Source organism: Schistocerca serialis, chromosome 6 (assembly GCF_023864345.2).
Source record: "Schistocerca serialis cubense isolate TAMUIC-IGC-003099 chromosome 6, iqSchSeri2.2, whole genome shotgun sequence".
NCBI lineage: Eukaryota > Metazoa > Arthropoda > Insecta > Orthoptera > Acrididae > Schistocerca > Schistocerca serialis.
In genome coordinates this window covers 605,064,121-605,077,297 of record NC_064643.1, presented here as the reverse complement: position 1 = coordinate 605,077,297, position 13,177 = coordinate 605,064,121, and the positions used below count along the sequence as shown (strand labels likewise).

Genomic DNA, 13,177 nt, shown 5'->3' with positions numbered 1-13,177 from the left:
GCCGGCTAATCATCACTGTATTTGCGCTTCTTCGATAAACTCATGGAGAAGTAAAGAAAAAAATAGCTTTACAAGTCGACAAGTTTACACTTTTACGTCAAAAGTAAACACGAATGAACTGCTTGTTTAATCGATACTGACTGAACAACTCAGCCCAACTAAGACTCGAGCGCCAATGTTTCTCACACTTGGAAACAAAGCCACTGCTGGAGACAGTTGGCGAGAAGTGTTCCGAATCGGGCAGACGTGCGACGATTGGCCAAGTTTTTTCGCACGTCCGTTGTAGTATAGTTCAGTTCTTTTATCTTGGCGGTTCGCGAATGCCCGCCCAGACGCGGGAGATTGCTGCGTTGCCAGTTGCACGCGCCAAGCAAACTTTACTTTTAGGGGGGAGCGCGCATTTTACGAAGTAAAGTAAAGCCACGACGGCCGCATTAACCCTTTCGCTGCTACAGAGACGTGCTCCCCGCATTCCGTGCTGTGCGCGGTTATGTCATCACTGCACTGCTCGCCTGTGCAGACACATGGTGTTCCCACTGCTTTGACACACTTATCATTCGATTTTACAAAAACTATTTGGTCCAAAAATTTGATTTTTACACATTTTCTTGACTGATACCTTCCCCCAATAAATGATTTAATTTTGTTTCGATGTTCAACGCAGTTATTGTGCAGCATTAAATGTAGTAAACCATTGCACGAAATTTTGAAGAGTTTGCAGAGGTAAAAGTCCATAGCGTATACTTTCCGTATGGTCGATTTTAGTTGCCACTAGAAATTTCAATAAATTACATTCCAACGAATAAAATTCATGAAGTAAGACACTTCGATATTGTTTTTAAATAAAGAAAATATTAAGCACCGAACAAGGTCGCTTAGCAGCCAAACACTTTAGCCGTTACACTAACGCAGCTCGTCATCCAATAGACTTCCTGGAGGATTTTAAAATATGACGCAAAATACCGACAAACACTGTTGGTATGACTGTGGATTACTCACGTTTCGTCGAAGTACAATAGGAAATAAACAATTACTGCTGTTCTTTATTGCGAAAAAGCGGTTAGTGAGAATGGTACAAACACCTTTCCATGCTATCGCCTGAAATAGGAGGCTTATTGCTTGTTTGGTTTCATTAATTAATAGAATATGAAGTAATTGGTATGAAGAATCCTTTTCCCAGACTTTCTATAAAAGAAGTTTTGCTATCAAGACATTGCTTTTGTTCAGTTACTTTATTTATGACTGTACGTTTCTAAAACTGAAGACACTCCTCCTTGCTCTGCACTGCAGTCGAGCTCTGGCAACGTCGTTCTCTGTTCATTGGCTGACTGTCTTTTGTGACGTGAGATGCGCAGAACGAACCTTAACTCGGCCGCCGTCGTAAATGACGCGCAGTTTAGTACGCTACGAATTCGAGCGGTCAGATTAGCTACGATCAGTTAGTTACTGCGCGTACATTCAGGCTGACGATCTAAGACGAAAATGAGTCTCAGAGTACACAGGAAATGCTGGGTACCCAGTAGACGATTCGTCGTAAGTACTAACACACTTACCCTGATTAAACAGCTGCGTTTTTTACAACGTTTATCTTGATTAAATAGCTACATTTTTACAACGTTTATCTTGATTAAACAGCTACTTTTTTAACGACGTAATGCGTTGGTGCCGCTGGCCCTGGGCACCTCCCTCTTTTAAGTCCAAGTGGAGAACGACATATTCTTCTGTTTGAGTTCAATAGAGGTGTGATAGCAGCGGAAACGGCCAGAAACATCTGCGCCATGTATAGGTATAATGCTGTTGGACAGAGCACGGCAAGAAAATGGTTTTCTCGCTTTAAGGAGGTTCGTTTTGACATTAATGACCCTCCACATGACCTGGTCGTTTGACGATGATTGTTTAAACGCGTTAATCTTTAATGATCCACGTCACTGTACTCGAGAACTGGCTAATGTGATGAACTGTGCTCATTCGACCGTCGTGCGCCAGCTGCGTGCTATGGGGAAGGTTCAAAGATCGGATCTATGGGTACCGCACAAAAAGCAGCGGGTGACCGTATGTGCGTAGCTGCTTGGTCTTTATCAGTAGGCTCGTGACAACACCGATCATTCTTATCCTGTATCGTTTCTAGTGACAAGGAATCGTCTCCTTGTAGTAAAATAAAGAAAAGAAAGGAATAGTTGAGCCCAAACAAAGCAGCAACTCGCCGTACAAAGACCTGCACGCATCCGCAAATGATAATGTTATGAATCTGATGGAACAGCGACGATATGGCGTACTACAAATTGCTTCTTCGAGGCGTAAACACCTTGTTGACCTTTACTGTCAACAATTGTGTCGTCTTTCAGACGCAGTCCGAAAGCAACGGCCAGGAAGCTCCGTGAAGGGCTGCTACTCCACGGCAGTGCCCGCCCGAAAAGCCAGACATACTTGCGCATTCAGATTTTCACCTTTCCCGATCGTTACCGAAAAACCTACAAGGAACTTTTTTTCTGGATGAAAATGCGCTCCGAACATGGCTTGGCGAGTCCTTCACCTCAAAACCACTTGATTTTAACAGTCGCGGAATCGAAAAGTTACCCCAGCCTCGTCAGACTTGTACATAGTGAAGGAGAATGTATTATTGACCAGTAGTCTCTGCTATTTGTATCTGTCGTGTTTATTAAATTTACGGAAAAACGCTACGAACTTAAGCACGAAGCTAATATTATTATTGTAAGCGTCTGTGGCACGTTTAAAGTTAGATGGGGTTGGGGGGGGGGGGGGGGGGGGGACTGTAACAAAATATGACATTCCCGTCACAGAAGCTATCTCTGGCTCCACGCCTCCCTATACAAAGTAGTTAGTAATACTGCAGTTTAACTTTAACTAAAATACTTAACCCTTCGATTGCAAGAACTGCTGTATTGCACTAGCTCAAATCTAACGGTGTTCATTGGGAGCGATTCTGTAAAATGGTAACGGTGTTTTATTGTTCGTAACAGTCATTTCATAATTCATTACCTGTTTGAATGATGTGCTTTGAATAAAAACCACGGTCGATTTAATTTTTTAATTCCTCTTGCATCCCACACTAATGAAGCGAAGTATGTTACACAAAAATTCGTTTCATATTGCACTTCGTCATAAGCGAGAAGCATAAATATTTATTTCTAAACGCCAAATTCTGTAACCAGTGAGAACGCTACCTCAGTGACAACCTTTCCTGTTTGGGTTCGCAACAAGCGAATTAAATAAACAAGTTGAGGTGCTTGTGGCAGAAATTGGTACAGCTTTGATCAGTACTTCTGCTGACCTGATGTCACATCACAGCTGCTTCCTTGACAGAGTTACACTCTTTCTCAAAGATTGTTGCCAATATTTCAGTGTTAGTTAAACATGCGTTAATATTTGAATTTACCTTCAGGGCGCTCAACAATAAACACGTCTGTCATCAAATACACCCAATGACCTCCCGTAGTTTTTTCTTTATGCAATATTATTGGTATACTGTCACGTTCCATTCTTTTTGTGCTATAAGAATTGAGTCAGTTGTCACAGTATTTTAGGCATTGGTCTCTTATTCACGTCCCCGTCAGCCGTTTATAAAATCTGACTTCCGTACGACTTCCCTGTAGTACTCACAGCGAGATCAGAAATAATTCCGGCAAAGAAGCCGTGGCTTTTACTCTCTGCCCGGTGTTTCTTCAAATCCTAGCTTTTGCTCCGTCCCTTATGACTTTTATATCAGCATGAAGTTAGACACTAAACTTCTTCACTTTCTTCCACCGATACAAGCAGTCATAAATCAAGCGAATGAAGTACATTAGTATTCGAGAAAGATTAAGCCTTACTTGTTTTGATCAGTATCGGGTTGCCGTTCCAGCATCAGGAGTTTATGCGGTAGTGAGACAGAATTATAGTCCATTCCCGATGTCATTCGATCTGCACATTGAGCAAACAGAAAAGGAAACAAAAGAAAAATTTGGAGCAGGAATTAAAGTTCAGGGAGAAGAAATAAAAACTTTGAAGTTGCCGATGGCATTGTAAAGCAGTTGAATGGAATGTTCAAAAATGTGTGTGAAATCTTATGGGACTTAACTGCTAGGGTCATCAGTCCCTAAGCTTACACACTACTTAACGTAAATTATCCTAAGGACAAACACACACACCCATGCCCGAGGGAGGACTCGAACCTTCGCTGGGATCAGCCGCACAGTCCATGACTGCAGCGTCCCAGACCGCTCGGCTAATCCCGCGCGGCAGTTGAATGGAATGGATAGTGCATTTAAAAGAGGTTACAGGATTAATATCAATCAAAAAATTAAACAAGGGTAATGGAATGTGGTCGAATTAGATCAACTGAAGCCGAAGAAAGTAGATTAGCTTGGGTGATTGGCTGATTTGGGAGAGGGGACCAAACAGCTAGGCCATCGGTCCCATCGGATTAGGGGAGGATGGGGAAGAAATTCGGCCGTGCCCATTCAAAGGAACCATCACGGCATTTGCCTGAAGAAATTTAGGGAAATCACGGAAAACATAAATCAGGATGGGTGGACGCAGGTTTGAACCGTCGTCCTCGCGAATGCGAGTCCAGTGTGCCAACAACTGCGCCATCTCGCTCGGTAAATCAGATTAGGAAATGAGGTGCTAGAAGTAATAGAGGTGTTTTGCTACTTGGGTACCAAAATATCTGATCATGACCGAAGGACATAAAATGGAGACTGGCTGTGGCAAAGCGAGGGAATTGTTAACATCGGGTATAAAATTAATTGTGAGGAAGTCTTTTTCTGAAGGTATTTGTCTGGAGTTTAGCCTTGTGGGTAAGTGAAACTTCGACAATAAGCAGTTCAGACAAGAATAGAACAGAAGCTTTTGAAATGTGGTGCTACAGAACAATGCTGAAGATTAGATGGATTGAGCGCGTAACTAATGAGGAGATTATGAATTGACCCGAGAGAAAAAATAAACTGATGGCACGACTTGAACAAACGAAGACGTCGCCTGACAGCACTCATTCTGAGGCGCGAATAACTTGTCTGGTAACGGGGGAGGGGGGATGCGTGAGGTATAAATTTGCAAGGGGAGACCAAAGCATGAATACATTGGTTCAAATGGTTGTCGGGTGCAATAATTGTTTGAAGATAAAAGGGCTCACAGAGGATTGAAGAGCGTGGGGATCTGCGTCAAACCAGTCTCCGGACTGAAGATCACAACAACAGCATTGTGTATTACTTGTTGTTGTTGTTGTGGCCTTCAGTCCTGAGACTGGTTTGATGCACCTCTCCATGCTACTCTATCCTGTGCAAGCTTCTTCATCTCCCAGTACCTATTGCAACCTACATACTTCTGAATCTGTTTAGTGCATTCATCTCTTGGTCTCCCTGTACGATTTTTACCCTCCACACTACCCTCCAATACTAAATTGGTGATCACTTGATGCCTCAGAATATGCCCTACCAACCGATCCCTTCTTCTAGTCAAGTTGTGCCACAGACTTCTCTTCTCTCCAATTCTATTCAATACCTCCTCATTAGTTATGTGATCTGCCCATCTAATCTTCAGCATTCTTCTGTAGCACCACATTTCGAAAGCTTCTATTCTCTTCTTGTCTAAACTATTTATCGTCCACGTTTCACCTTCCATACATGGCTACACTGCATACAAATACTTTGAAAAACGACTTCCTGACACTTACATCTATACTCGATGTTAACAAATTTATCTTCTTCAGAAACGCATTCCTTGCCATTGCCAGTCTAGTGTATTACTTATCACCTGATAAAACTGATATTTTGTGTAAAACGTATCACCTGATAAACAAAATAATAGATTTTCAAGACTAAAATTTGCGCCGGCCGGAGTGGCCGTGCGGTTCTAGGCGCTACATTCTGGAGCCGAGCGACCGCTACGGTCACATGTTCGAATCCTGCCTCGGACATGGATGTGTGTGATGTCCTTAGGTTAGTTTGGTTTAATTAGTTCTAAGTTCTAGGCGACTGATGACCTCAGAAATTAAGTCGCATAGTGCTCAGAGCCATTTGAACCACTAATATTCGCTACGGCTATGGCAACATAAGCTGGTTGTATTTATATTCAAATAATCTCGGTCTAGATACGGACTTGGAAGTCTTCGTAACGGGGTAAATTTATTGTCGGGCTGTTGTTGAACAATTATTCTCTACAGATAGTTGACGATGTACACCACATATTCTCTTTATGGAACAGGTTAGCCATTGAACATTTTGTGTGTACATGTAAAAGTGTCTGAGAAAATAATGCGATGTAGTATTAATGAACACAATGTCAAAACTGAGCTACTTTTTTCTGACACTGTCAAAGTCAAAATCGGTAATCAAACGAAGACAAAAGTTACTGACCTTAATAGTTTAAATGTAAAGTATGATTCATCCCAGTTCAAATTCCTATCAACATGCACAGCAAGAAATTTTGAACTTTGTTCCACGCATCGCTTTTCCTCTGTACTTCACTGTGAACTAAATAACATCATGCTTTCTGCCGAACTATTTGAAATGTGGTTCTACCATATTAAGTGACAGTTGTTAACAGAAAACACAATAATGAATGATGGTAATAATCTCTAATGGATACTATTCTCCATATTAGATCAGATCATATGTACCTACCATTCCACAGGTCCGTAGTGAGAAGATCCTCTAGGACGCAGGACATGTTATGATACAATAAAACACAATACATATTAAATAAAAGATAATAATACCTATACGTTCCATAGATCCGAAATTAAGTAGTCCTCATGACTATGGAATAATTAAAAAAAATCTTGAACATAGTTTCATTTACAAGGTAGTAATAAACTTGTCACAATACCTATGAATGTACGATACATTGACATGGATATGATAATTGTTAGGCTATTGTAGCCACGCATGCTAAAGAGGGTTGGAGTTGGGTTGATTTGGTGGAGGAGACCAAACAGCGAGCTCATCGGTCTCATCGGATTAGAGCAGGATGGGGAAGAAAGTCGGCCGATGCTCTCTCAAAGGAACCATCACGGCATTTGCCTGAACCGATTTAGGGAAATCACGGAAGACCTAAATCTGGATATCCGGACGCGGAATTGAACCGTCGTCCTCCGGAATGCGAGTCCAGTGTGTTAACCGTTGCGCCACCTCGTTCGGTGCATCCTAAAGAAATCAGTTTATAACATGTATTTACATGTATCACATTACTGCTCTGCAGATGTCCATACGTCAAACTGTACGTAATACCAACATTATTTGATATTGTTAATAATATACGACGGTTGGAACTTTAATAGTGGCAACTATTTATTTACAGCTCGTACAAAATAGGTACGTGTTTCAAAGTTTTACTGACCTTCAAATTAATCACCAGCATCGTGTATAACCCGTTGCCAGCGATGTGGATGTCGTAGGAATCTTATGGGACTTAACTGCTAAGGTCATCAGTCCCTAAGCTTACACACTACTTTACCTAAATTATCCTAAGGACAAACACACACACCAATGCCCGAGAGAGGACTCGAACCTCCGCCGGGACCGGCCGCAAAGTCCATGACTGCAGCGTCTTAAGACCGCTCGGCTAAGCCCCTGCGGCTGAAGTGTTTCCTTCAGTTTAGAAATCGAGCTGAACTGACGAGGGCTTAAGTCAGGGGAGTGCAGTAGGTGGTATAGCACTTAGCAGCCCCATCAGCCAAACAAATCAGTAACAGTTTGCACTGTAAGTGCTTGAGCATTGTCCTGCAAAATGATGTTCAGGTTCTGAAGAAAGTGTCATCACTTCTGTCTCTAAGCTGGTCGTAGGTTGTGCTGCAAAAATGAAATCTTCATTAGTACTGTTTGTTTCAGTTTTTAAATCTTATTTTTCATGTCATACTAAATGTTAGCCAGCTGACACAATCATGTTATAGACAAAACATCTCAGTTACGTTACAAAAGTAACCCGCAAACTGTCACCGCTTGTGGCAGGAATCCCCAAAACTATTCCTTTTCCGAATCCGTCAATTGGTTTTTCACAGTACAAGAAATCGCTGTCTGCCTCTGAAGCGAAATAATGAAACAACAAAAGAATTAATACCAGCTTATCCTTTCATGATCTTCATTGATTCGCTGCATCTCATTTTTATCTTATCCTGCTGCTTTTCACGAAAATACTGACTGACAGTCACGTGGCCGGGAATCAACATCCAGGCATGTAGTGCCATCTGCCGTGCGCCGTGGGAACTTCGTCCGTCGGCATGGGTGTTTTCTGCAGCTAACTGGAGACTATGAACTACCTTCCAAACATTGTTTATTGCTCTCTAAATCATGGTACAGTGTTACCAAGAGAGGTATGTGTACAGAGCAACAACAACGCATTTTAACTATATGGCGCAGAGGAGCCAAGGTAGTCAGGCAGAACTATCAGAACTACGTGAAAGGAAAAATCAGATGTGCGAAGCAACAATAATTATTTTTACGTTGTACATGGGTCTGTCAGCTTTACACGATAAATTATGGTACATATGTTTCCGTTACACCTATGTTCCTTGTACGTTTTCAGTCGTCTATGATGGTCAACACTGCGATTTTCTATATTCTGGGTTTTACCTTGTGTAGCCGACTACCAGCATACACTATCTGATCAAAATTATCCGGACACCGTATATAATGCGGAATTGACGACAAGATGTTGCGAGAGACGGACTCGCCAGTATAAAAGCAGGCGAGGATTACTGTGTTATTAGTACAGAACCAGTAACTGGAGAATAGGGCGATCAGGGGAACTCTGACTTGGAATATCGACTAGTGACTGGAAGTCACATGAGTAACAAATACATCAGGGACATTTAAACCCCTCTACAGCTGTCCAAGTAGGTGTCTCCAGTAGAGTTCAAACCGTCATAAACACGAAAGGTGGGCACACTCCATATTAATGTCCACCGACGTGTGTGCAGACACTGTTCATCAGATAGAGTAAGGCTGTCGTCATTCTCGACCAAACATTTCTCTTGCTTAATCTTCATGTTTTTCGAAAGTTATAATTTGTAACTGCATCATTACATACGAAAAAGTATGAAACGCCAAGTTTTTCGCGCACACACTGCGACCAATGACAAAAACTTAATGGCAGCTCGAAAGTAGACCCTTTCATGCAATTGTATCGCAATTCCATTAAACTTCATTGTTCTCACTGCTGTATTGCGTTCCTAAAACGAGCTCATGTACACTGTTGTGATAAGTGAGGCTTGTTTCCAACGTTTTACGTGTTTCACATTAGGACACCAAGGCAAACTACGATTTGTGTACCGTTACGTATTATGAGGGAAGAGCGGCAGCTGAACGGGCAGAGACTGTTCTATATGGTGCCCCCAGATTTTCGCTTCAAATTCCATTAAAATTCCATTAAACTTCATTGTTCTCACTGCTGTATTGCGTTCCTAAAACGAGCTCATGTACACTGTTGTGATAAGTGAGGCTTGTTTCCAACGTTTTACGTGTTTCACATTAGGACACCAAGGCAAACTACGATTTGTGTACCGTTACGTATTATGAGGGAAGAGCGGCAGCTGAACGGGCAGAGACTGTTCTATATGGTGCCCCCAGATTTTCGCTTCAAAACTTTACAGATATTGGAGGGTTGTAAACTAATATACTGTATATTTAGCTTTTCATTTTGATATACAACTTACACCTTATAGCAGCAACTTAGGATCACAGTAAATGTTCAAATTTACAATAACCAATCTCAGTGCAAGCAGTGCAACGAAGTCCATTGACAGAATTGAACTCTGGGCTCAAAATCAATCGGTCCCGTTGCTTGTACCTGTTGTTAATGATGGAGTGTATTTGCTGCTCCACTTTATAGGCACGCCTACGAGTGCTTATTGACGAATCTCCCACACAGTCCAATCTCGTTTCCTCAAATTATACCGTGAGAACAACTCGAAAGAACCCTGGACAGCTCTCAGTAATTTGAGCAACGCAGTTTCTCGTAAGTTTCCGCCTAAGTCGATAAATTTCTTCTAATTGGAGCCCTGCTTAAAAACCTTTCTCTCTGTAGATTCGTTCAGCTTTCCGCGTATTAAAACCTGCTGTATCACGCACTAAATGCATGTCTGTAAGCTTCTGGAACGGCTAATGCTCCGTCTACAATAGCGCGTTGCGAAGTGTAAACAGGGCTTCCACCGCAGACACATCACAGACGATTTTGTATTGTTTTTTCACAGTGGCACCACCAACGTCGAAGGGCCAACGAGTTGTTCTTGTTTTGAAATAAAAGCAGCATTGCACATTCAAGACATCGTACCGCCACAATTATATTTTCTTATTATTAATAACTTACTTCAAAAATTCAGTTGATGATTGTCCCTAAATGTGTAGGACACCCTGCATATAACCATCGAACTGCTCCTGCTTTAGTAATCGCAAAGATGCATGTGTCATAAACTGGTAGACCTGGTCTGATTTCCGAGAACTACAAATTTCAAACTATAAACCATGCTGGAAAAGACTTTTGAACACTGCCTTGATCAAAGTTACAAGAAAGAGAAAAGAAGTGAAACGTACATAACGTAAGTCCAGATCTAGAACGTTCAACGTTATTGTAGCATTGTTCTTAGAGATACACAAAAAGTTGCCACCCCTTCTCTCACTGCGGGAGAAACCATTGTCCCTGGCGACCAGGTAAGAATCTTATGAATGCATGCTACTATTGGCGGTCTTTCTTTTCTGTCAGGTAATTCTATTCCTCATCCCAATATTATCCTACTGCTGTGATTACCACGAATCTCTCGATACTACAGCAACTGTAGTTCTGTTATTTACGTTTTTAAGTTCTTACATTTAGCCGGCCGCGGTGGTCTCGCGGTTATGGCGCTCAGTCCGGAACCGCGCGACTGCTACGGTCGCAGGTTCGAATCCTGCCTCGGGCATGGATGTGTGTGATGTCCTTAGGTTAGTTAGGTTTAAGTAATTCTAAGTTCTAGGGGACTGATGACCACAGATGTTAAGTCCCATAGTGCTCAGAACCATTTGAATCTTACATTTATTTCTTCCTACACAACTTTGCCAGGATCTTCTTTTTATTCTTTGGACATAACCACCACCCACCCCTCCTCACAAACAATACATATGTTGAAACTTCCTGGCAGATTAAAACTGTGTGCCCGACCGAGACTCGAACTCGGGACCTTTGCCTTTCGCGGGCAAGTGCTCTACCAACTGAGCTACCGAAGCAGGAGAGCTTCTGTAAAGTTTGGAAGGTAGGAGACGAGGTACTGGCAGAAGTAAAGCTGTGGGTACCGGGCGTGAGTCGTGCTTCGGTAGCTAAGTTGGTAGAGCACTTGCCCGCGAAAGGCAAAGGTCCCGAGTTCGAGTCTCGGTCGGGCTCACAGTTTTAATCTGCCAGGAAGTTTCATATCAGCGCACACTCCGCTGCAGAGTGAAAATCTCATTCTGGAAACATCCCCCAGGCTGTGGCTAAGCCATGTCTCCGCAATATCCTTTCTTTCAGGAGTGCTAGTTCTGCAAGGTTCGCAGGAGAGCTTCTGTAAAGTTTGGAAGGTAGGAGACGAGGTACTGGCAGAAGTAAAGCTGTGGGTACCGGGCGTGAGTCGTGCTTCGGTAGCTCAGTTGGTAGAGCACTTGCCCGCGAAAGGTAAAGGTCCCGAGTTCGAGTCTCGGTCGGGCACACAGTTTTAATCTGCCAGGAAGTTTCATATCAGCGCACACTCCGCTGCAGAGTGAAAATCTCATTCTGGAATACATATGTTACTACATTATCTGAGAAACGCCTAAAGCAATAAACAATTGTGTTCGCTAAGCCATGTAGAAAAACATTGCACTTTCCTAAATGACAGTGGCTGGCAGGGTGTTATATTTAAAATAACCTGCCTAAGAGAATGTCCTTTCTTATTATTGAGAACTGCATCTACTGTTATGGCCAAGATCTCCACCTTCGTCCAATCATTCTGAAACAATTTCTTCCCTATTTTCTCTAAATCACTTTCGACAAATGCCATAGAAATTATTTTTCTTATTGAGCGAATAAGAACTTCGTCTCTTAACGACCAGGCCGTCGAAGTATGTGAAAACTCTAGCTCTTCTCCCCTAAAGCACTTCTTCGTACTGACTACATGCACCGTAAGAAATTGTTTTCACATCCGAACAACGTGATATCACTGAAATAAAAAAATCTCGGGAATGAAGCTAATAGAAAAAAAAATTGTTATGACGAGGAATCTTTGAGCTATTTTGTTTCTTATTTGTCAGTTTGAAAAGGACTATCAGTAAAATCCGCGGTTTTAATGCTTACCGTTACGCGCTAAATAGTGTGACTTGCAAACAAACTTTCCATATTCAGATATTACTTGTGCCTATCGTTCTTAACATTCGAGTAACAAGCAAGAAGGGCGTAAATTCTAACAACTGTTGATTCCACGTTTCTTTCCGGAGGAGCAAAATTATAGCAATGATCGCGAGCAGTGTATCAACGTAGATGTTATTCTCGCATGAACATATCATCAAATGTACTATCATGTTAGAACAAGTCGGCATTAGAACCATTACTGAACAGATAAGCCCCCAAAACAATTTTATCCACTTAGCTTCCTGGTAATGCTCGCGGTTCACCTATATGCGGCACTTCAGGCATGTATAAAATGTATGAAGTATAATATGCACGCAGAAATAACCTATTAACGTTTAATAAAAATGTTGAAGAAATGAGTCAACACTGATGTAAATATTTTTAAAAGGCAATTATGCAAATTTAACTAATGTTATCGACGGTCCTAGAAAATTCTGCGTTATATCTATTCTTTGACGTTATTCTAACAATTGGGACCAGAATTTATCCGCAATTAATGACGTCATAAAATAGTTCCGTCGTTATCCCCTTAATTTGAATGTTAAATATGTTTAGCATTTTAAAAACCTGTACAAAATTCCTCAAAATGAATAATCAAACCTCTCTCTGTGCTCTGTTTCGGCAGAATGGCTGAGATTCCTGTAATACATTTTCTTTTGTATTCAAGCGCCAATAGCTCTTGCGGCGCTTCTATTGTTTAATGTGTTAAATCATCGTCAGACTTGGCCCACATCAGATCAAAATTTTTCTAGTGCATTACTCCCAACCCCATCTCCCCCATTTAAATCTATTATTTTTTTCGAACTCTAAACCACCAAAAAAATGCGTGAAATTGTACATATCCAGG

The 13,177-nt window shown here is 41.7% G+C and overlaps 1 protein-coding gene and 1 long non-coding RNA gene across 2 annotated transcripts in view; one reads left to right on the top strand and one right to left on the bottom strand.

Annotated features, from left to right (window-relative positions):
• Positions 1–13,177, bottom strand: part of LOC126483605 (uncharacterized) — a 117,273-nt gene that overhangs the window by 90,833 nt on the left and 13,263 nt on the right. The gene's annotated exons all lie outside the window — the stretch shown is intronic.
• The window catches only part of LOC126483604 (tubulin beta chain-like), an 85,966-nt gene continuing 74,240 nt past the window's right edge, over positions 1,452–13,177 (top strand). Inside the window, exon 1 of the mRNA XM_050106639.1 lies at positions 1,452–1,533. Within this exon, the coding sequence (XP_049962596.1) occupies positions 1,483–1,533 (51 nt within the window). The 5' untranslated portion in view covers positions 1,452–1,482. The remainder of the gene's footprint in view (positions 1,534–13,177) is intronic.